Below are 23246 nucleotides of genomic sequence, written 5' to 3'. Positions count from 1 at the left end.
AAATTTGTCTTAGGTGATCAATATGATCTGCTTTTTTTGTGAATAAATAATAACATCGTCTAAATAAACTAAGAGAAATTGATAAATCAGATTACTAAATGCCATTTCCATGGCTTTCTAAAAGGTTGCTCCAGCATTGGACAATCCGAATGGCATTCTCTTGTATGCCATTGTTCCCCATTTTGTTGTAAACACTGTCTTGAACTAATCTTACTCCTTCATCAGGATTTGATTATAACCCGAGTACCCATCCAACAAAGAAAACCTTTCAGCCCCTGATACACACTGTAATATCTGCTCCATGGATGGAAGTGGGTGTCTATCCTTCAGCGAGACTCTATTCAAGTCTCTGAAATCCATGCACAGCCGTAGCTCTCCATTTTTCTTTCTTACCAGGACCAAGTTAGCAACCCAGCTTGTGTGTTTAATAGGAAAAATTATCTTACTTTCAATCAACCTGAACACCTCCTTCTGCATCAAAGGTTCCAACTTAGGATTGATCGACCTTTGCTTTTTTCGAACTATTTTAGCTATTGGTTCCAGCTCTATTGTATGTTGTGCAAGCCCCAGATCGAATCCTTTTAAGTCACTGTATTGCCAAGTGAAGACATCATGAAATTCTTGGAACAAATGAAGAAAAGCCTCCTTTTCTTCGACTAAATTCACTTTGCCAAATTTTAGGCATTTACCTGGTGCAATTTCTAGATCTGCATGTTGGTTTTCTTTGACTAGCAAGTTGGCTTTTCTAGGTTTCAGCTGATCATTTGAATTAAAAATGCTTTCCAGCTTTACTAAACCCTTTGGAAACTTGTTGTTTTTTAGTTGTATCAACTGATTTCCATACTGATCATTATATCTCTACTAGTTAGAACTCACAAAAACGTCTTCATCTAGCAAAAATTGTAGAATTTGTTCATCGCTGTCAAAAACTTGCCAACTAACATCATTATCAGGAACTGAAGGCCTGGTAATGATTTTGATATGGCGCTGATCAATATGTGCAGACACACTATTGACAATGTCATATTGAGCTCCTACAGCTGCTAGTCTATCGACATGCTGGTTTTCTTTTCTAGGAATAGCCAGTATATTAAATGCATCAAAAGTTTCAAGCAAATCCCAAACACGGTGTCTATAAGATTTTAAAATGTCATTTTTTGTAGCATTTAGACATCTGATTTGATTTACTACTAGTTCACTATCACCATACACCCTCAAACACTTAATACCGTGCTTTTTTGCCTATTCTAATCCCTAAATTAACCCTTCATACTCTGTTGTATTATTGGTACAAGAAAAATTGAATTTGAAAGTGGCATAGTACCTATCATTGTCAGGTGAAACTAGCATGATGCCTCCACCAACACCTTGTTTACCTCTTGAACCATCAAAAAATATGCTCCATAGCTGATCTTGGGATTCTCCCAACTGATTCACTGGTTTGACCAGATTGGGAATAACTTCATTTTGTTCATGTATGATGTAGGTCCCTAAGTCAGCATTCATCATATGGTAAAACTAGTTTTCATACAATTTTCAGCAACTGTATGACATTCTCCTTGGTCAAATACAAGCAGGTTCGCATTGACAGGACTAGGAACATAAGGCTCTATGTGGTGTTTTGCAAGTAACTCCTATTTGATCGTCACTTTTGTGCCATATCTAGTCCTAAAAAGCATGTGGTACCAATCAGATGATAGTTAACCACCAATCTTTGCTGTGAAATCTCTAGACAAACAGATGGCAAAGTATGGAGGTAAATCTATAACATAGATATCCTGCTGAATGGCAAAATTAGGACAGGCATGAAGGGTGATACTCACATATCTAATCATGCCTATAGTACACACGGGTGTCCTATCAAGCTGAACAACACCCTTTTAAATGGGTTGGTATTTTAGACCTAACTGGTCAGCTATCTTTTTTGGCATGACTGAGCTTGTAGCTCCACTATCTACAATACAGTTATGGACTAGTTTATCGCTAATAATCAAGGAAAGATAGAAAGGAGGTAGTTTGATTACCCTATTTCATCTCTTGGCAATTTCATCGATGTCCTCCTCCTTTTCATCAGCACTTGTTAACACCACTCTTGCTGGTTCATCCACCACCCTTGTGGGATTTCCTTCATCTAAGAGAGCCTTTTGCAAGATATCCGCCTGACCAAGGATGGCCGAAGTCTCCCACATTGACATGGATACGTTCATATTCTTCATGTTCTCCATGATAGTGAATGGCACAGAAAAGTGGGATTTCTGATGTGCTTTAAAAGTACCATGTTTCGCTAGCCTGTGAATGGTCTCTTTGACGAAAGGAACGTGAGTGTCTTCCACTGCATTTGTGGCACTTGATGATGGCTCAACAGTCTTAGGTAGTCTACCATTATTTGTTGTTTTCTCTATTTCAAGGGCTCTTTTCTTAGCCTGGGTATTTGCTAATATTGGTGATTCATTATTGACTACACAAAACTCATCTTTCTGCCAGTTAAGGAAACTGGTTTCAGGAGTAGGTGCATCATAAGTGGCATTTTGTTGTCCCGCCACTGTATTTTGTACCATTAATGCCTGGTTTATAACTCCATTTGTGCATGTAGCCTGATTATGCGGTTCGCTACAGGGGTAACACCACTCAAAATCTGTTGCAAGGTTATTTTGCATGTGGACTATGTCTCTTACTGGATTTGCGACATTAAGAGGGGCCAAGTTATAAGGTTGAAAAGGCCTTTGATTGATATTTTTCCTATATCCCATTGCATTACCTTGAAATGGTTGTCTATTTCCTTGGGCCTGACCTTGATTTTGCTGCTGGTAAGGTAGGTTTGCAATTGGATTCTGCTATTGGTAAAGTGGTCTAGGCTACAACTATTTTTTTTTAAGATTGACCAGCTCATTACTAAAAGTTTGCATCATGTTTTTGATCTTGAGCTGACTATTTTTTATCTCTTGCAACTCTTGTAAAGGGCCTGTAGTACTTGAAGGGCCTGCCATGGAAATTTCTTGGCTGGGAACAATAGGTAATTGGTTAAATGCTGGAATTGTCAATGGTATATTTGGGTGAATGTCTAGAAAAATGGGCATTAGAGGCCTAGGGGCTATTTTACCAGCCTGGATAAGACTATTTTCAGCTCTAATGGTGATATCATAAGCTTGAGGTAGCGAAACACCTCCCATAGATTGAATCATTACTGATATATCGCTATTTAAGCTTCTCAAATAATAAAGAAAAGCATGATCAGCTAAAGGTCTTATCGTAATGGGTATTCTAGTCCAGGTTCTTTGAAATCAGTTGTTAAAATCCTTCATTTGCTCTTGTGGAACCCGTTTTATAGTTGTGAGCTACTCTACTAGTGACAAGAAGTCGGACTTATCCTCAAAATGCTTTATCAAAGCGTCACCTAAAGCATCCCATGAGCCTATGGAGCCAACAATTAGGCTTCTGAACCACTGTAATTCTTTCCCCTTTAGAGATGCTTCCAATAACTTAGTAGCCACATCCTCCTCTGTAACATGATGTACATTGCACAAAGTAGCAACATCCCTTATGTGCTCATAAGCTATAGTCTAGTTTTCTCTAGTAAAATCTGGCAGACTCTTCAATCCTGCAAGTGGTATGTCATGATGTTGGGTGAAATTCAAGGGACTCCCTTGATTAAAAGGCACAAAAGAAAATTGCCTCACCATTGGTGGAGGTTGTTGTAGAGGCTATTGTATTGGCTGTTGCACAGGTACACTTTGCTGAAAGATCATATTTGTTGTACCTTCTAGTATAAAACCAGTACTTGCTGAATTTGTAGGTGAATCAGTAGATATGTCGAATAATTAAGCCCTTATGATGGACTTGTTGAACGTCTGACTTTCCTTTGCCCTGTTCTGCTGTACACGCAAAAACCAGGGGCTGATAGTTGCCTTCTCTGTGCTGGCTTCATTCTAGAAAGACTCCTTCCACATCTTTTTGGAGTTTCTAGCTGCAGATATTCAAAAGAACTGAAACTTCATGTTTGACTCATAAATTCATCATTTCCTACTGGCTACTTGAAAAAGGCTTTTAGCTATACCAGCACAGTTGAAAAAAGTATTCAAGTCCCTCCGAGCATGCCAAAACTGTTAAGTTTCAGGATTTGCACCCTTTACTGAACTAAAAAAAAAAAAAAGAAAAAAAAGTTCAGTAACCCTTAATTAACATGGGATTCACTCCATTGTATGGGACTAGACAGTGAGATGAAACCTCCGAATTCTAGGCCAGCTCCTATTGAATCTCTCAGTGATAACCTCTTAAAACTTAAAGAAAACTTGGGGGGAAAGGGAAGAGATTACTAAAAACCAAAACCTAAACCTTAAGTCTAAACTAAGGAAGTGATACACCAAAGAGGGATATGGAGATGTAACCCATATGTGACAGAGAGGATAATATAACTTTATTAAGAACAGATGAAGCACAACTTCCTATAAAGGCTTGCACAAATGATTTATAATAAGGTTTTTCACTAAAACTACAAAAAGGAAGACAAACTAATACTTTCCTTTGACTAATTTCACCCAAAAACACATGTTATAACCTCCAAACAAACTTACTGTTCTACACAAAGGTGCTGAAATGAGACAGAAAGTAGGGAAAAATGAAACATTCACAAGTTAACCTATCCAATCATTTTAAAATGCACACAAAAATTGTAAAAAGGAAAAGGGCTCACTGATAACTTCACCGAGCATAATCACACTGCTGTAACCTATATTAAATCTCCAAAAATGAATTACAAACTTTGTAAAATGAAGTCTAGGGCTTAGAGAAAAAGTCACAAAACCTCCATCCACCAAATCAGAACCCCCTAAAAAATGAGTCTTCAACTCATACTTAACACAAAAATACCCAACTGCATTTAGAAAGTCATAGATGTTGGATTGGATTCAACCCCAAAGGCCAACTTGAGTCCTTGACAAGACTTCAAAAAGGTACCAAAATAGACCAAAAGGCATGGTCTAATAATATCATCAACTGCCCCTCATAAATTTAGCCCCAAAACTCCTGCCACACTCCAAAAGTCCTTCAAAAGAAATAATTTCCTGCCCTCAAGTCTTATCATACATGACTCAACACTTAATCATAATGATCTGCAGAATCTATGTCTCTCAACCCTTTTAAAAGGAAAATAAATATTTATCTCCTATTATGATATTAAATGATATTTATTAAATGATTTATATTTTAAAATTAAAATATAAAGCATCTAATATTTATAATTTAATAACCTTTTATAATATGATTTACACTTTCTTATTTTAACAAGTATAAACTATTTATTTTTTTTATTATTATTATTAAAACATTAAGTAATAAGAATCAATTACTTAATATTTCAATGAAATAGCTAATACTTGTTAAAATAGCAAAAAGAATAAATCATATTATAAAAGAAACCAATGAAGGAAATGCATATTTAGTCTTCTAAAAGAATTAAACAAAACAAAAACTTTACAAAAGAAATATAATAGGGTGTCGATCCCGGTTAAGAAAAGACTTAGGCAACAAAACTTGCAACTTTTGGGAAATGAAAACAATGTAAAAAAAAAGCCTCCTCCCATAACAAATATAAACATAGACATTTCTCAAGGGAAATGAGATCCCACCGAATACCAGCGGACTTCAAAACTTAATTGAAAGGAATTTGGGGCAGAATGGATAGAATACCCTAATCATTCCTTCATTTTATCATTTGGCATTCGAAGCTGAAGATGAAGAGTGAGGGAGAAACGAGGGCTTCTTGACAAAGTTTGTAGGTTCGGCATTCACATCGGAGCCTTGGATGAGATACTGTTGCTGGTAACTAATTCTGTATGGTCGGCCGCTGTTGTAGACATCACTCACTTTGGCTGCAATCGCTTTCTTCTTTTTTATTTCTATGGCTGAGTATGGACTACGTTTTATGAGCTTGGGACACCATAGACTTGTCTTTGGAAGAAAATTTCTTCTATTGGTGACCTGGCCTCCATTAAAGCTTTTATTTGCATGTGGAGGTAAGAACTTAACTCTGTCGAATCCATGAAAGATAGATAAATTATCATCTCTTACTATCACTAAGATTCTTGTAACTTGTATTTGAAATTTTCTTCTCTTCTTAACGTGAAAACCTGATGCATTGAAGGTTTGTCCAGTGCTTGGGAGAATGTTTTCAATGTTATACACCTGCAGGCTGCATTTGAGAACCCAAATGGGGTTTCTTGGCTTTTGCAAAGGCATTTAGACATCTGATTTTGTATTAACTTCTTTAGAACTACACCTTTTCACTTGTTTCTTTAGAATATATTTGCTTTTCTAGTTTGTTACTTAAAAAAAAAGGGAAGAGAAACAACCACCATGTGGAGATGCAGATGCAAAATATATTTTTTCATTTTCTTAGCCTTTTTGCAGGGTTTTACTGGTTTTTTAAAGCGACTGGTTCTTTGTATTGCTTGCTGTTGTAAGATTTTGCTGGTTAAATGTTGTCATCGAGCCATAAGCTGTAGATATGTGGCTTTGGTATGAAACCCTTGCTGTGATTTGGCTTCCTTTACTGTTGTTGCCACCATTGGTAGTACTAAATCTATATTGTGTGTGCTCCACACATGCTACTATAGGTGTATGTTTCAGCATCATCATTTTATAAAGGTTGTGCTAGAAGATCAATTCCAAAAGTTATATTTGTTTCCATATTCAAAGACAAAAACAAAATGGGGTTTCTCCTGTAGCATCAGCTTCTATTTGATAGCAATCTTGCGAGTATCCCGCTACCTTCAAAATATGAGATGGATATTTGGAATCCACACTTCTTATTCCCAAATTCATTTAATCCTGTTAATGAATTTATAGGAGAAGATTCTTTTTCAGTTACAGAAATTGGTGTTCTAGCTCCTATCCCCTATATTTTACGTTGAAGACATGGCATCATTTGTTTGCTTAGCTTCTTTATGTTAAATTTGTTTGTGAAAATTTCCATGCAGCAATTAATGTGCCAAAGTCCTCTAGCTTGAACTGATTAATGACTTCACATGTTGCTAAACTCTGCTGTAGTTGTTTATTCAGATGTATCATACTTTATGAGGATCACATTGCCTAAGAAATACCTCATGTGATTTCCATTGCCCCACTATCAAAATGTCCTGATGTTTCTTGTTGATTGCCAAGCTTTGTTGTTTCCATTATTCTTTTGTAAAATTTTGAATAGATGTTTTCAATGTTCAAAACATAATTGACTTGCTGCAAAAATACAATTTATACTTGAGGTACTTGTCATTTTTGCTAAAACAAGATGCAAACAACATCCTTGGTACCCCTGTTTGCTTGTTGCACATGTTCATAGATAAGTTCATAATACAAATTTGTTAGTCTGTTCATCTTTTCTATCTGTTGCATGTCTTATGAGGTTCGAGCACGGGCTCGTGACACTCACTAATGGTTTTATTTCTTTTTAACATTAAATGTCAATATCACTACTTGTTTTCCTTCATGACGGAATGCATTGACAGATAGAAAATATAGTCGTAGAGGTAGGTAGTCATTGCTTAGATCCCTCGGGATCTAACATCATTTTCCTTATGTTTTTCTTGCAGCTACTGGGGACCATGGAGCTCGGAGCTAGACAAATGCAGTAGGAAAAGAAACCATAACTAGTCAAAGCAACAGGCAATGACTGGTTATCCCTATTCCTATTTCTTTCATGTATATATTTATCTGTTATTGTGTTTCTTGATGAAAGAAAATTAATCATTTATCCTCATGGCTTGTGTGAGATTTTCTCCATTCAGCACATTAATTCATTTCATATTGTAAAAGTGACAATTGTACATATCAGTGATGATCTATACAATGAACATTTGTATCTCTTTTGTGCATGCTTTCATAATTGATTGCAAAATGATAAAAATGAATAGAAAATGAATACTTTCTTTTGCAATGTTTTCTGCGACATCACTTGAAGTAAAAATTCAGCATGTGTGAAATTTTGATAACAATAACTCTATATCGATTTATCTTCTTGGGATTGATAAAAGACAAGGTCGCATATCCATTAGATATATGATTGCTTCCTTATTAATATTCCTAATTATTTTGGTATCTCTTTAGACTTTCCACAGTCTAATTAAGTCCTTCATTCTTGCATTACCATTTCCTCATTCGAGGTAGTTTTACACCTTCTCAGCCACATGCACCCTCAACTACTCCATCAATCCTTGGTTACTTACCACCTCCTTGATGGGAACCTCATCGTCCCATATTTGTTCCCATAATAATCTTCTTCTACCATTTTATATTTTTATTCTACTTTTTGTTCTAATCAAGCCTTTGGTTTTCAATAGGTTCCTTTAGAGGACAAAACTTCCATTAGAATTATTATAATATGGTACAAATAGGAAGGATCACAAGATAAATATTTGGCCCTAAATATTTTAGACCAATATTTTTCTCCTTGTAAGGTTAACTAGTCCAATTTAGAGACCACAACTTTTTTCATACTTAAAAATTCCTAATACCAAGATACCCATTCACCTTAGGTTTATACACTTGGTTCTAGCTGGCAAGGGTCATCTTTCTCATTTCCTCCACTCTAGACCATATATATATATATATATATATTTTTTTTTTTTTTAAAATTTTTTTTTAAAATTTTTTTTTTTTTTTTTGAATTTTCTCTAGGGAATCTAGAACATTCATAGGCATTAAGGAAAAGGACATGAGGTACACTAGGATACTTTGGAGGCAATCTTTAAGGAAAAAAATATTACCCCCCAAAATTAATAGTTTTCCTTTCAATCCTACTAGTTTCTTTTTTATTTTTTCAATGACACTATTCTAGTATAGGAGATTACGTATCTCTATTTAGAAGGTTGCACCAGATACATATCTTGCAAATGTTGGATTTGACATTCTAGCATAGCAAAAATATTTCTTTGAATGTCTTGTGGGGTATTGAAAAGGAAAATTTTACTCTAATGAATGTTGATATATTGACCAAATAAATTTTAATAGTTATCTAATAGGGACTTCCAATAATTTTCTTTAGATGAGATAGCTTCTTCAAAAATGATAGTATCATCCATGAACTACTTATGAATAGAGGGCCTTGACATCATGAATACAGTTAGAGATGTTGATTCTATTTAGGTTCCTACTTAGTACATCTGCCACAATTATGAATATATATATATATATATATATATATATATATATATATATAGAGAGAGAGAGAGAGAGAGAGAGAGAGAGAGAGAGAGAGAGGGTCTCCTTGATTGAGGCCAACACCCATAGTAAAAAACCCTAAGGGAGCTCCATTGACAAGAATAGCATAATATGTAGAGGTAATACAATTTATATTCATCTTGAGGGATTTTCCAATAAAACAAAATTTAGTTTGCACTTTTTCAAGAAAAGACCATTTCACCCTATGATATACTTTAGAATTATCAAGCTTGAGAACATTGGCATGTTTTTCATTAGCATGCATAGAATGTAATATCTCATGAGTAGAAATGATGAAATCCATAATATTCCTCCCACCAACAAAGGCTTTTCAAATTTTTAAGATAATTTTCTCTGAGATTGGCTTCATTATGTTCATGAAGACCTTGGCTATAATTTTATAAATAGTATCAAGCAAAGATTGATATGATCAAAAGAATTGGAATGAAAAGACATACAAGAATTGTCCATTGGGGAGAAAAGCATCAGAGTGCACCCTAATAGGTCATAAGGGTCATCATCTCCATCATCAATAGCTCTTCTTTTATTAAAAGAGTATATAGCTTTAGTGTTAATGTCATCTTCCTCAAAAATAACCATATCATTAGTAACTTTAAGTGATCTAATTTGTTTTATACTCTTGTGTTTTAGAGTAGTAAGATGGAAGAATCTAGTATTCTTTTCACCTTCTTTAAGCCATTCAATCTTGCATTTTTGTTTCCTAGTTGTTTCTTCTTGAGAAAACATGGAGATTCATTGATCCCTACAAGATCTTTCAAATTTTTGAGAGTCTCGATCATTTAGATTATCTTCCACTTTCTTTTGAGAAACCACCAGTTTATCTTCTAAATCCTTTTTCTTATCAAATATGTACCAAAGGACACTTTTTTCCAATTCTTAACCTTGTGTCTAATCACTCCTAGCATAGAGTTTAACTTAATCAAAGGAGAAGACTTAGGAATAGTTTGCCACCAATCATTTATTGAGTTTTTTTAATTTTCCATTGGATTGCCACACAATTTCAAATTTTAAAGGGCCAAAGATTGTTTTTCTTGCTCTCCATTGAATGAGGATAGCACAATAGTTCAACCCCATTCAGGGTTTGGCTTCTAAGGTGAATTCATTAATATTAATCTATATACAAGAAAGAAAAAACCTATCCAATCTAACCTAGATAAGAATTTTCTCATCTCTTTTTGGACTAGGTATACTTCACCCCTTTAAACTCTAGATCCATCAGCCTAATAGAGTGGAAGAAATATCCCAGGTCCACCATATTATGAGAGAAATCTTTAGATCCACCCAATTTCTCTTAAGGATAGAGAGGAGAGTTGAAATCTTTGGCTATCATCCATCTAATTTTCTAATTATTTCTCCTAAAATGTTTAAGTAAATTCCATCTATTTATTTCTTTGTCCTATTGAGTTTGAAGCATGGGTGTTAAGCATGATATTATAAAATAATAGAGTTCTCATTAGATTGTAAACAATAGCTATTATTTTGCTCAAATTATATACAACTAGTATCCCTCTAGAAGAACCATTGGACTCGTATAAGACCCAAGATGAACTCAACCAAATGTTGGACATCACCTTGTCCAAATTATTTTTGTGCATCCTTGTTTCTTGAATGAGAACCATATCAATTTTTGATTCAAGTAAAGAAACCTTCAACATATGTTGCTTAAGGTGATTGTTCAAACCTCTAACATTCCAAGAAAATATTCCAACCATAGAAAACACATGGGAAACAAATCTAGTTTCAAATGCACCATAACTAGCAATAAGGAAACCAAATATAAACCCTAGAGGAGCATCACTACCTTCTAGAATCTTCTAGAGCCCCTCTTTCCTGTAATTTGTCCTTAAACCCTTGGGGGTCTTCTCACTTTTCTATGTCTACCAAAATCTATTTTATTATTTTTCTTTTTTACCATTGTCCATTCCATCTCTTCGATCGAATCCTGAATCATAATTGCCTTCTAAACTCAATATTGGCCTAGGGGAACCAAGTTTACTAGTAGCCATTTTTGAGGGATCAACACCCCTACTAAAATGACCAAAAGAGGAAGTTGGCCTAGGGATTACTATTGAAATACACAGTATTTCTTTGATAGACTGATCTAAAATGAGGGGTTGATCATCCCAACACATCTAGGGAATCAATCTGGAAGCCCCTACTAACTTGTCAAGGATTTTTTTCTAAGTTAGGTTCAATAGATAACCACTTCCCCCATTTGAAGGACTATCTACCCTCTTTTTAATCATAAGAATTCAAGGGCGATTGGGCTTGAATGCTAGATCAACTACAAGCATTATGGAAGGAAGGGCCTCCTTGTCAACTTTGGAATCTAAGACTTGGGATATAGCCATCCATCCTTCCACTAAAGGAACACCACAAGGATTCTACTTCTATTTCATAGGAAATAGATCTAGATTCCCAACCCTTTTATCTGGGATCTTTTAAGGAACCCGAAGGTTATCCTATTGGGTCACACAGGTCACATCTAAATGCCCAATCTTTTGCATCTTATGCAAAAAATATGGCTTTTCATAATACAGGGGTTAGACATAGGTCATCAAATTGGATTCAATAGTAACCTTTGATGGAAGAACTTAATTCATAGTCAAACTGACACAAATCATAGCCAATAAGAGGTGGGATTTTGTTTTGGTGACGTTATCAATTGCCAGCAATGATCCAAAGAAATCAACAATATCCTTTGGATCCAAATCTAGCTTAGGTTTCCACTTTTAGATGTTAAGGATATTTCTCAAATTTAGACCCAATGACCAAGGTCCATTCATAAGATCATTGGAGAGATCCTCATGGAAGACAAATGAGAACACAAACAAGTCATTAACTAGGGCATTTATTTTAATGCTACCTTTTAAGGATGATGTGAAAGCCACCCATTTCTTAATACATTGATCTAATGGTTTAAAAAATGGAAAATATCCTACAAGAGTGAGCTCTAAATCATTTACCATGTCATCAATGATCTCATTAGAAACATAAATTGTATGACCTAAGATGAAGTAGGATCTCTTAAACTTGTGAGGAGGGGGTGTGGCAATATCCATTAGTTTTTCTATAAACAAGCCACTATAAGTAATGGGAAGAATGATATTAATTATATTAGGTGGAGGAGCCGAGCCAGAAAATAAATTTCAATAAGGGTTTACAAAAAATAAAGGGAAATTGGAAAAGTGCCATGGTTGACTAGGAGTGGCATTGCATGATAGGTTTATAGGTAATTTCTAATATAACCCTATATTTTATTTCACTCCTCTCTCTATCTGACATGCTCTACAACCTTGCACAAATTTCTTGATATATTTCTACAACTGTAGCAATTAGTAGCTCTCACTAACCAAAGATTTTTTTTATCTCTACCTAAATGTCTGCCCAATCCTCCACTATGTTTCTTTATTTTGAGATTTTGCCTCATATAACTTCTTGGAATGTAGAACTATCTTCCTTTTAATAACATACCATCCTCAACGAAAAAATTGAACCCATTTGTTTCTCAAGTATAATAGCTTTTGTACAATCTTTCCATTGTTCACCAAAATCAAGATCCCCTTGATATAAACTCTCGTGTTCCTTGATCCCAAACTACTTCAATCTGCATCTTTGTCACCAAGTTTTTTTTCCTTCTAATAGAATCTGTAACCCTATTTGACTTCCCACTCCTAGCTTTCAAAATAAATATAGAACCTTGTAACTACACAACCCATTTAAAATTCCCCTAATTCAATTTTTCTCAATGATTCATATATTGAAAATATTAATGATCCATATACAAAACAAACTTTTTATGAAGAGGATAGTGTCTCCATTTATTCAATGTGTGCACTATAGCATAAAATTTGTAATCATAAAAAAAATCCCTTGGAATCAGTTAACATGTCATTGAAATAAGAAAAAAGTCTACCTTTTGGGCTCTAATCATCTCATATTGCAATAAAAATAGTATCATGTAATCTACTTGAAACACCTTATTAAAACCTAGATTTGATAAAGTAGGTTATTTTGTAATTTTTTGTTGTAACAAATGAAAACTCTTATCTACTCCTATAGTCCCCTTAAACTCTTTCCTATTTGCTTTGTATTTCAGTCAAGAGTTTACAAACAGTAGTAAACCTCCCGATAAACTTTCTATAATAGCTAGGCAAATAATGAAATGATCTTGCCTTGGTAGCACTGCTTAGAATATGTTATTCAATCATAGCCTTCAATTTCTCTACATCTATGTGTATACCTTTTGGTAAAATTGCAAATTCAAAATACATTAACTCCTTTCCAAAACTTTACTTCTTTAAATTAATTAGCAAATTTCCTTTCTTCAACTGCTCAAACCTATGAATATGCATGATATGTTACTCCAATGTGTTAATAAAGATCAAAATGTCATCTAGATAAATAGTGATAAACTTAAGTAGAATTTCCTTCAGTACATCATTCTTCATTCATCTCTTTCGGTGATCTAAATTTGATGATATCTCCTCTTTAGATATATCTTAGTGAAATGTATAGATTCACTCAAATAGTCTATAACATGATTCATCTGTAGTAATAAAAACCTATACTCTATTTTGGTTTTATTGATAGCCCTACAATTTATACACATCCTCCATTCTTTATTATTATTTAATGCTAATAATAGTTGTAAATTAAATGGACTCAGACTCTCTCAAATAAACCCCTTCTATATCAACCGATATACCTATCTATGTTTAAACTCTACACTTTCTTCTAGTTTCATTATGTTTTCTACCTTATTTGGAAAACTACCTCTTGAAAAAAAGTCCATATGATGACTAATCTACCTTAGAAGTGATAATCCATGGGATATATTATCCTAGTTTTCTTTCAATCCATGTGATAGATTATGCCTCAAGCAATCATTTGTTAGAGAAGACATATTTGCATGACCATCATGTACAACACATTTATCAAACTACCATGTCCTATTCAAAAACATATGGCATGTATCCATAGGTATGATATCACATAGTTCCACGTTAGGTGTTTCCCCAATCTTGGACTTCACTAGGCACTATTAATTCACCATGAACTTATGATCATCCTACACCCAAGGCATGTAGTATGGACATTAGTGTTTTTTCCCTTTAAGATTTAACTCCATAACTGTCTCTTATGAACCCAATTTGTTAGTGCTTCTACCATTGATAATAACGTTACAAGATTTATCTTCACACATACACTTGGTGTGAAATAAGCTTATGATTTGATCTAGTTCATTTTCACCAATCAATAGAGTTATTCTCTTAAATTACTCTTCTCCTATTTTAGTACCTTTAGAATATGAGAAAAGTAGAACAATCTGAGCTCATATGAACAACTCACTAAAAATAGTAAGATTTGACTCTATGTTTAAATAGACCCTATTGAAGAGATAGAGACATAAGTATTTTTGGGCCTAACTCAAGATTACCTCTATGCCTTAGATTTTTTTGCATCCACTTCATATCAATTCTTAAGATAAATCCCAACCCATCACAACATTTTGAGCTCTTATGAACAACTTACTGAAAAATTGTAAGTTTTTCTACTTGTTCATCTTTCAATTAACCAACCAAAGAAAAATATTTTTCTTCCATGAAATACACTTTTCCTAAATACTTGTTCAAGAAAAGACCTAGAACAAAAAGAAGTCATTATGTTATTCGATGCTCTAGAGTTAGTGACACAATTATCAAGTTTATAGATGATAATATAGAATGAGACATAGGATGGGTCTAGTTTATCTAACAAAGAAGTGGTTACTACGGATTAATATTCAGCCATAAGACCTTTTAATGATTTATGTTGAACCATTATCTTGGGTGCACTTTGACTTTCCCAACGCATTAAATTTATTTCTCAATTGATGAGGGATGTGCTTGAGATATTCTAGTTGTGAGATTTATACTTTAAACTTTTTATAGTGAACAATGAAATCAAAGAATTCTTCTAAGATAGTAGAACAAGTATTAGGAGTTTTAAGTCCCTCTATTTCTTTTGTTTAAGAAAGATTTTCTTAAAGATAGGAGTTTTATCATAGCTTTATCTTTTACTTCTTTCTTATTCTTTTCCTATTTTTTTCATTCAATTCTTAGTGAATACATTACATGAGTGAATATTAATATCATCTTCTTCTTGGCCATTAGACTCATATTCTAGGAATTTTATTGAACAATACCCTAAGGGTTGATCAACAATATCATATGGTGATACATAATCTTTAATCCTTTTTCTTGTTTAATGCATTTTCATATACCTATCCATCTCAAGACAAGTTGCAGCATCATGATTAGCGTTCAAATGAAAGTCACAAATTATTTCTTGGTGATTAGATTAGGATGGGTATTACATGACCAACCTTTGTATTGGCAAAGAAACAAATTGGATTGCTTATTTTATTGATACTAATAATTTAAGAGATAAACTAAGAATACACAAAATAGAGACAAGAGATGAGATATATCATGGTTCACCACAACTATGGCTATGTCCACACTGAGAGCACATCTAATAAGGGCTGCTCTGATACCACTTGAAGAAGGGCCACACCACCCTTACCAACTCACAACCAAGAATGCAACAATATGAAGACAAAGAGAGATAAAATGCTTCCCAAGAAATTTTATTAAACTTGAAAATCCTTAGTAATTACAATAACATTTCTGCAAGATCACTCAAGATCCAATCCAAACCCAAGCTAGTCTAGATCCACACTCTAGTAGAAACCTCCAAGCTCTCAACTTGTGCTCACAAGCCACCAAGTAACCTCCTTGTTTCTAAACCGCAGTCACTAAGCTCTTCTCCAACTTTATCCAAGATCCTAGTGTAAACTGCCTCACATTCGGCGCTCTGTCTACACACTCACAACTCCATCACAAACCTACTGTAAACTACCTCACATTCAGTGCTCTATCCATAGACTTAGGAAAAAACACTCTTGACTTCCTCCTTCTCTTCCACACCTTCTAACTTTCTCACCTTGAAGCTTTTCCTTCCATAGCTTTACCTTCCATAGCTTCTACTTCTCAAGCTCCTCCTTCTCGAGCTTCTCCTTCTTGAGCTTTTCCTTCTCGATATTCTCTTCTCGAGCTTCTACTTCTCAAGCTTTCCTTCTCGAGCTTCTCCTTCTCGAGCTTTAGTAGAAATGCTCATATGCCTTGCTTAAATAGGCACTTGCCACCCAATACATGATTTATCCACAACCTTCTAGAATTCCTCCTACACAATATCCACAACCTTCTACAACTTCCATAACCTTCTAGAATTATGACTAAGAACCACCATGTGACCCCATTAGAAAATTACATTTCCTTTATGGATCACAACAAATATTAAATGCAAGATTTAAGAAACTTTCCACAAGCTTCTATGATGCCACCTACACACCTCGATTAATGGAATGACAACTAATTTCTTATTTTTTATTTATGCCACCTTTGCATCTTGAAAATAGATATTCCTCTTTTCTCCCCTTTTTCCATTTTCTATTTTTTTCTTTCTATTTTTGTCACTTTCTCTCTCCTCCATAAATTAAAAAAAAAAAATTAATTTCCCATGCAAGATGCTCCTGCATCAGACTCCCCTAGTAGATAGAAAATTGTATCCCACACTTTGACGCTAAAAAGAAAAGTCTACAACCATCTTCATCTTCACCAAAGGTTTCCACCTCAACAGGGACAAGAAAACCAACGTGCAAATCCTCCACATCTGTATCACTCTATCAAACACCAAAAACTCAACCATCCAATCAGCATGCTCACTCCTAGGAACAAACTGAACATAATACTTCATCAACAAACCCTCATCCACATCAACAATTAGTGAATCCATACTAGCAATAAAAAACTCTGCATTAGTAGCAACATGTAGATCTCCATCAACACAAGCCAAAATCTCAACACCAACCATCCCATTACTCACAACAAGATGCTCTGCAACATACAAGCCACCACCATCAAAAAATAGATCATCCACGACTGAGTGCTCCACAATCTCCATTTCAGACTCAACCAACTAATCATGAAAACCAATCTATTTCCCAAAATCAATAAGGTTAGGAATATCTTCAGCAACAACCTCTAGTTTCTCCATAGGTTCTGCATCAGGCTCTACAAACTAAATAACAAAACCAACCTCTTCCACCTTGACCTTCTTAGCTTGCTCAGCCAATCTAGCATCCAACCGAGAAATCATCTTGGAAAAATTCCTCTCCACTATATCATGGATTTTGGAAATCATCTTAGTGTGCAATCCTCTTGGAGCCATCTTCCCAAATCTTCATAATCCCTCTACAAAAAATCTTTCCCATGCTCCTTTTGACAACCAAATTGTCTACAAGTAATATCGTAGCTTGCCACCTTGCACGAACAATCAAGAACCACATCACAAGTCTAGGACAATGGATCTGCAATCCACCAGCTCTCTATGACCATGCCTCAACAAGTTTAGTCTTCCATCTCCACATCAATCGATCAATTTGCATGTTCTTCCAAGGTCCTGGTGAAAAATGCCTCAGCTTCGGTGATCTGTCTACATGCTTAGGAACTCTTGCTCTAATAAACTTCACCCAATCAAGGTCTTGGTACAAACTACCTCACACTTCGGCGATCTGCTTGTACACTAAAGAACTCCTACTTTGATACCACTAATAAGGGCCACTCTGATACCACTTGATGAAGGGCCACACCACCCTTACCAACTCACAACCAAGAATGCAACAATATGAAGACAAAGAGAGATAAAATGCTTCCCAAGAAATTTTATTTAACTTTAAAATCCTTAGTAATCACAATTATATATTTGCAAGATCACTCAAGATCCAATCCAAACCCAAGGTAGTCTAGATGGACACTCTAGTAGAAACCTCCAAGGTCTCAACTTATGCTCACAAGCCACCAAGTAACCTCCTTGTTTCTAAACTGCAATCACTAGCTCTTCTCCAACTTTATCCAAGATACTAGTGTAAACTGCCTCACATTCAGCCCTTTGTCTACACACTCACAACTCCATCACAATCCTACTGTAAACTACCTCACATTCGGCACTTTGTCCATAGGCTCAAGAAAAATCACTCTTCACTTCCTCATTCTCTTCCACACCTTCTAACTTTCTCACCTTGAAGCTTTTCCTTCGATAGCTTTACCTTCCACAGCTTCTACTTCTCAAGATCCTCCTTCTCGAGCTTCTCCTTCTTGAGCTTCTCTTCTCAAGCTTGTACTTCTCAAGCTTTTCCTTCTCGAGCTTCTCCATCTCGAGCTTGATTAGAAATGCTCATATGCCTTGCTTAAATAGGCACTTACCACCCAATACATGATTTATCCACAACCTTCTAGAATTCCTCCTACACAATATCCACAACCTTCTACAACTTCCATAACCTTCTAGAATTACAACTAAGCACCAACATGTGACCCCATTAGAAAATTACATTTCCTTTATGGATCACAACAAATATTAAATGCAAGATTTAAGAAACTTTCCACAAGCTTCTATGATGCCACCTACACACCTCGATTAATGGAATGACAACTTATTTTTTATTGTTTATTTATGCCTCATTTGCATCTTGAAAATAGATATTCCTCTTTTCTCCCTTTTTTCCATTTTATATTTTTTCTTTCTATTTTTGTCACTTTCTCTCTCCTTCACAATTTTTTTATTTTTTTATTTTAAATTAATTTCCCATGCAAGATGCTCCTACATCAGACTCCTCCAGTAGATAGAAAAGTATGTCCCACACTTTTACAAGAAATAGAAAAATCTACAACCATGTTCATCTTCACTAAAGGTTTCCACCTCAATGGGGACAAGAAAACCAACATGCAAATCCTCCACATCTGCATAACTCTATCAAACACCAAAATCTCAACCATCCAATCAACATGCTCACTCCCAGGAACAAACTGAACATAATACTTCATCAACAAATCCTCATCCACATCAGCAATTAGTGAATCCATACTAGCAATAACAAACTCTGCATTAGTAGCAACATGTAGATCTCCATCAATACAAGCCAAACTCTCAACACCAACCATCCCATTACTCACAACAAGATGCTCTGCAACATATAAGCCACCACCATCAAAAAATAGATCATCCATGACTGAGTGCTCCAAAATCTCAATTTCAGACTCAACCAACTAATCATGAAAACCAATCTATGTCCCAACATCAATAAAGTTAGGAATATCTTTAGCAACAACCTCTAGTTTCTCTATAGGTTTTGCATCAGGCTCCACAAACTGATCAACAAAACCAACCTCTTCCACCTTGATCTTCTTAGCTTGATCAACCAATCTAGCATCCAACCAAGAAATCATCTTGGAAAAATTCCTCTCCACTATATCATGGATTTTGGGAATCATCTTAGGGTCCAATCCTCTTGGAGCCATCTTCCAAGATCTTCATAAACCATCTACAACAAATGCTTCTCACGCTTCTTGTGACAACCAAATTGTTTTCAAGTCATATCGCAACCTGCCACCTTGCACAAACAATCAGAATCCACATTACAAGTCTAGGACAATGGATCTGCAATCCACCAGCTCTCTACGATCATGCCTCAACAAGTTCAATCTTCCATCCCCGCATCAATTGACCAATTTGCATGTCCTCCCAAGGTCCTGGTACAAATTGCCTCAGCTTTGGTGATCTATCTACATTCTTAGGAACTTTTGCTCTAATAAACTTCACCCAACCAAGGTCTTGGTACAAATTGCCTCACACTTCGGCAATCTGCTTGTACACTCAAGAACTCCTACTTTGATACCACTGATAAGGGCCGCTCTGATACCACTTGATGAAGGGCCACACCACCCTTACCAACTCACAACCAAGAATGCAACAATATGAAGACAAAGAGAGATAAAATGCTTCCCAAGAAATTTTATTTAACTTGAAAATCCTTAGTAATTACAATAACATTTTTGCAAGATCACTCAAGATCCAATCCAAACCCAAGCTAGTCTAGATCCACACTCTAGTAGAAACCTCCAAGGTCTCAACTTGTGCTCACAAGCCACCAAGTATCCTCCTTGTTTCTAAACTGCAGTCAGTAGCTCTTCTCCAACTTTATCCAAGATCCCAGTGTAAGCTGCCTCACATTCGGTGCTCTATCTACACACTCACAACTCCATCACAAGCCTACTGTAAACTACCTCACATTCGGTGCTCTATCCACAAACTCAGGAAAACTCACTCTTCACTTCCTCCTTCTCTTTCACACCCTCTAACTTTCTCACCTTGAAGCTTTTTCTTCTTGAGCTTTACCTTCCATAGCTTCTACTTCTTGAGCTCCTCCTTCTCAGGCTTCTCCTTCTCGAGCTTGACTAGAAATGCTCATATGCCTTGCCTAAATAGGCACTTACCACCCAATATATGATTTATCTACAACCTTCTAGAATTCCTCCTACACAATATCCACAACCTTCTACAACTTCCATAACCTTCTAGAATTATAACTAAGCACCACCATGTGACCTAATTAGAAAATTACATTTCCTTTATGCATCACAACAAATATTAAATGCAAGATTTAAGAAACTTTCCACAAGCTTCTATGATGTCACCTACACACCTCGATTAATGGAGTGACAACTAATTTCTTATTTTTTATTTATGCCACCTTTGCATCTTGAAAATAGATATTCCTCTTTTCTCCCTTTTTTCCATTTTCTATTTTTTTCTTTCTATTTTCGTCACTTTCTCTCTGCTCCACAATTTTTTTTTCATTTAAAAAAAAAAAAAAACTCCCATGCAAGATGCTCCTGCATCAACATAAAATATATTATTTAGTCATTGCAACATGCAGCTTACATACACATGGCTTAGCCCTTATATTTATGCAACATTCTTCAATAGAATATGAAGAGACAAATAAGAGGAATATGAAATTAATAGACATGATAGTTGGACTTCACATCCAACAATTTCCCACTTGAAGTTCAACTTATGCTACAACCACACATCTAAACAACCTCCCACTTAAACTCTACTTTCCCTTACCAATCCCATGGTAATAAATTGACAAAAGACAATCTTCATAGCTAGAATAGCAACCGTAGCTAATTGCTAATCACATCCAACTAACCATACAACATCATTAGATTTATAACCACATAACCAGCCCATACAATAACTTACCAAATATGCCATCTTCCAAAAAAACACACCAAAATTCCATTGATGTGCAAAAAATCTAGAAGAATATTATAGAGAAATTTAAATTGCACGAGCAATGTCAACTTTAAGTTGTCTCCATCTACCAATCAGCACATAGAAGGCATGACATTAACTTGAGATTATCTCTGAACCTCAACCAACCTGCTACAAAATGACATCTTCCAAGTCCTCATGAAAAGACCATGTATTGTTGTTTAAAAACAATGAAGTACAAAAAAAATAGATGGCCACTAAAAACTCTTCAAAGAAATAGGAACACAAATCATAACTCATCCTTCTACCAACACCACCAAGTTTGTGAAATAATCTCACAAAATTTACCATCTCAGAAGAGAACATACAAATTCGATGCAGGTGAGGACTGAAGTTCTAAGATCATTCTCTAAGAAATTGCAACAAAACATTCTTGGCCTTCATGTCTTTTTGTTTATTCTCTACCACAAGCCTGATGTAATTACTTCTAGAAATATAATTATATAAAGATGGAGGAATTTGATGTAACTAATTCTTTACTTGTAGAAAACTATTAGCAAGCTTTTATACCTTATGATTACTTGTAGTAATCACTGCTTGGTGACCTTTTCCTTTTTGCAAGTCCATGCTCTACTTTCTTGAGGCAAGCAAACCATCTTCAGCTTGAAAAACTAAGGTTTGTGTAGCTTCTACGTTTGAAACTCTACCGCTTTGTGTCTGAAAACTAATATTAGAGGGTTCAGCATTGATCATGAAGGTCTTTCGATTTTCTTCTGGGAACCTTTTATTAACAAGTATCAAATTACCAATTTCATTCAAATGAACAAATAATTATAGTTAAGATGATGAATATCCTTCTTGATTTGTGTAAACTATGCAAAAAGTAAATGTTCATCTTCACCAGTCTTGAATCTATTTGTAAATGCCTACACAAGAGTTGCTCATGAAGTACTGGATCTCAGGTTAAGCTATCCAAACCACTCAACAACAACATCAGTAAAAGTTTGTACAAAGAGGCGTATTGAGATTGAGACATCTTCATACTAAATACCAATAACTCTAATTGCAGTAAAGAATGCACTCATATGATCATCAGTTGTGACTTTACAATTTCCCTCAAATTTAAGGAGGATCTTTCTCTAGACAGAACCTTGTTCTTGGTTTATTTTGGCAATGTCCTAATAAACCTAGGGATGTCTATTTTAGATGGATTTTGTTACTAAGAAAACATCTTGTTAGTTTAAGATTGTCTTCAATTGGTTTGGAACTTGTTCAATGCTCCTAATGCAGTCATCTTGAATAGTTTGAACACCTTTTTCTATTGCAAACTTGTGTATGAAACATGGCCTATTTTTTTTGATAAACCTTTAACATGAATAGAAAAATTAGAATATCCTAATAGGAAACTTGAGTTTTGTTTTGTTCTTCATATGGAAATACTTATATGCTTCATCAAGGATAATTTTCAAAGCAAAAAGAAGATGTTGACTGAACTTAACAATAAACTCTCTCATTCCATATTGTGTCAAAGGTCTCTATAGTGCTCGAAGTGCCAAAACAAAAGTTCATGACTTTGATTACGAGATGATACTATGATCCTATTTAGAAAGGATGTGCAATCTCTTCAATACTTGAACACGTACTCCAATATGCTAAATGAAAAGAAATAAGAAAGGATAGTGTTGTGGGCTTTTCACACCATCACCGCATTGCAAATGGGGAGCCCCATTTTGTATCTTGCTCTTCTCCTTTTGGCTTTAGTTCTTGGTAGTATTGGGTTCAATCTTCTAAGTTCCCTCTTTCAAATGAGAATTGGTAAAATTGGCCAGATGTGGAAAGTGTTGTCCATG

General features: G+C 35.1%; 1 protein-coding gene across 1 annotated transcript in view; it reads right to left on the bottom strand.

Annotated features, from left to right (window-relative positions):
- Window positions 1–3826: 3826 nt before the first annotated feature.
- LOC149559908 (uncharacterized) overlaps window positions 3827–23246 on the bottom strand; it is a 154512-nt gene continuing 135092 nt past the window's right edge. Inside the window, exon 4 of the mRNA XM_089827513.1 lies at window positions 3827–3964. Coding sequence (XP_089683639.1) covers window positions 3827–3964 — 138 coding nt within the window. The remainder of the gene's footprint in view (window positions 3965–23246) is intronic.

The sequence above is a fragment of the Cupressus sempervirens genome, chromosome 4 (assembly GCF_028749045.1).
Source record: "Cupressus sempervirens isolate cs-2001-9-10 chromosome 4, ASM2874904v1, whole genome shotgun sequence".
NCBI classification, from domain to species: Eukaryota; Viridiplantae; Streptophyta; class Pinopsida; order Cupressales; family Cupressaceae; genus Cupressus; species Cupressus sempervirens.
The sequence above is the reverse complement of the archived record's forward strand: the minus strand, read 5'-3'. Positions and strand labels throughout refer to the sequence as shown.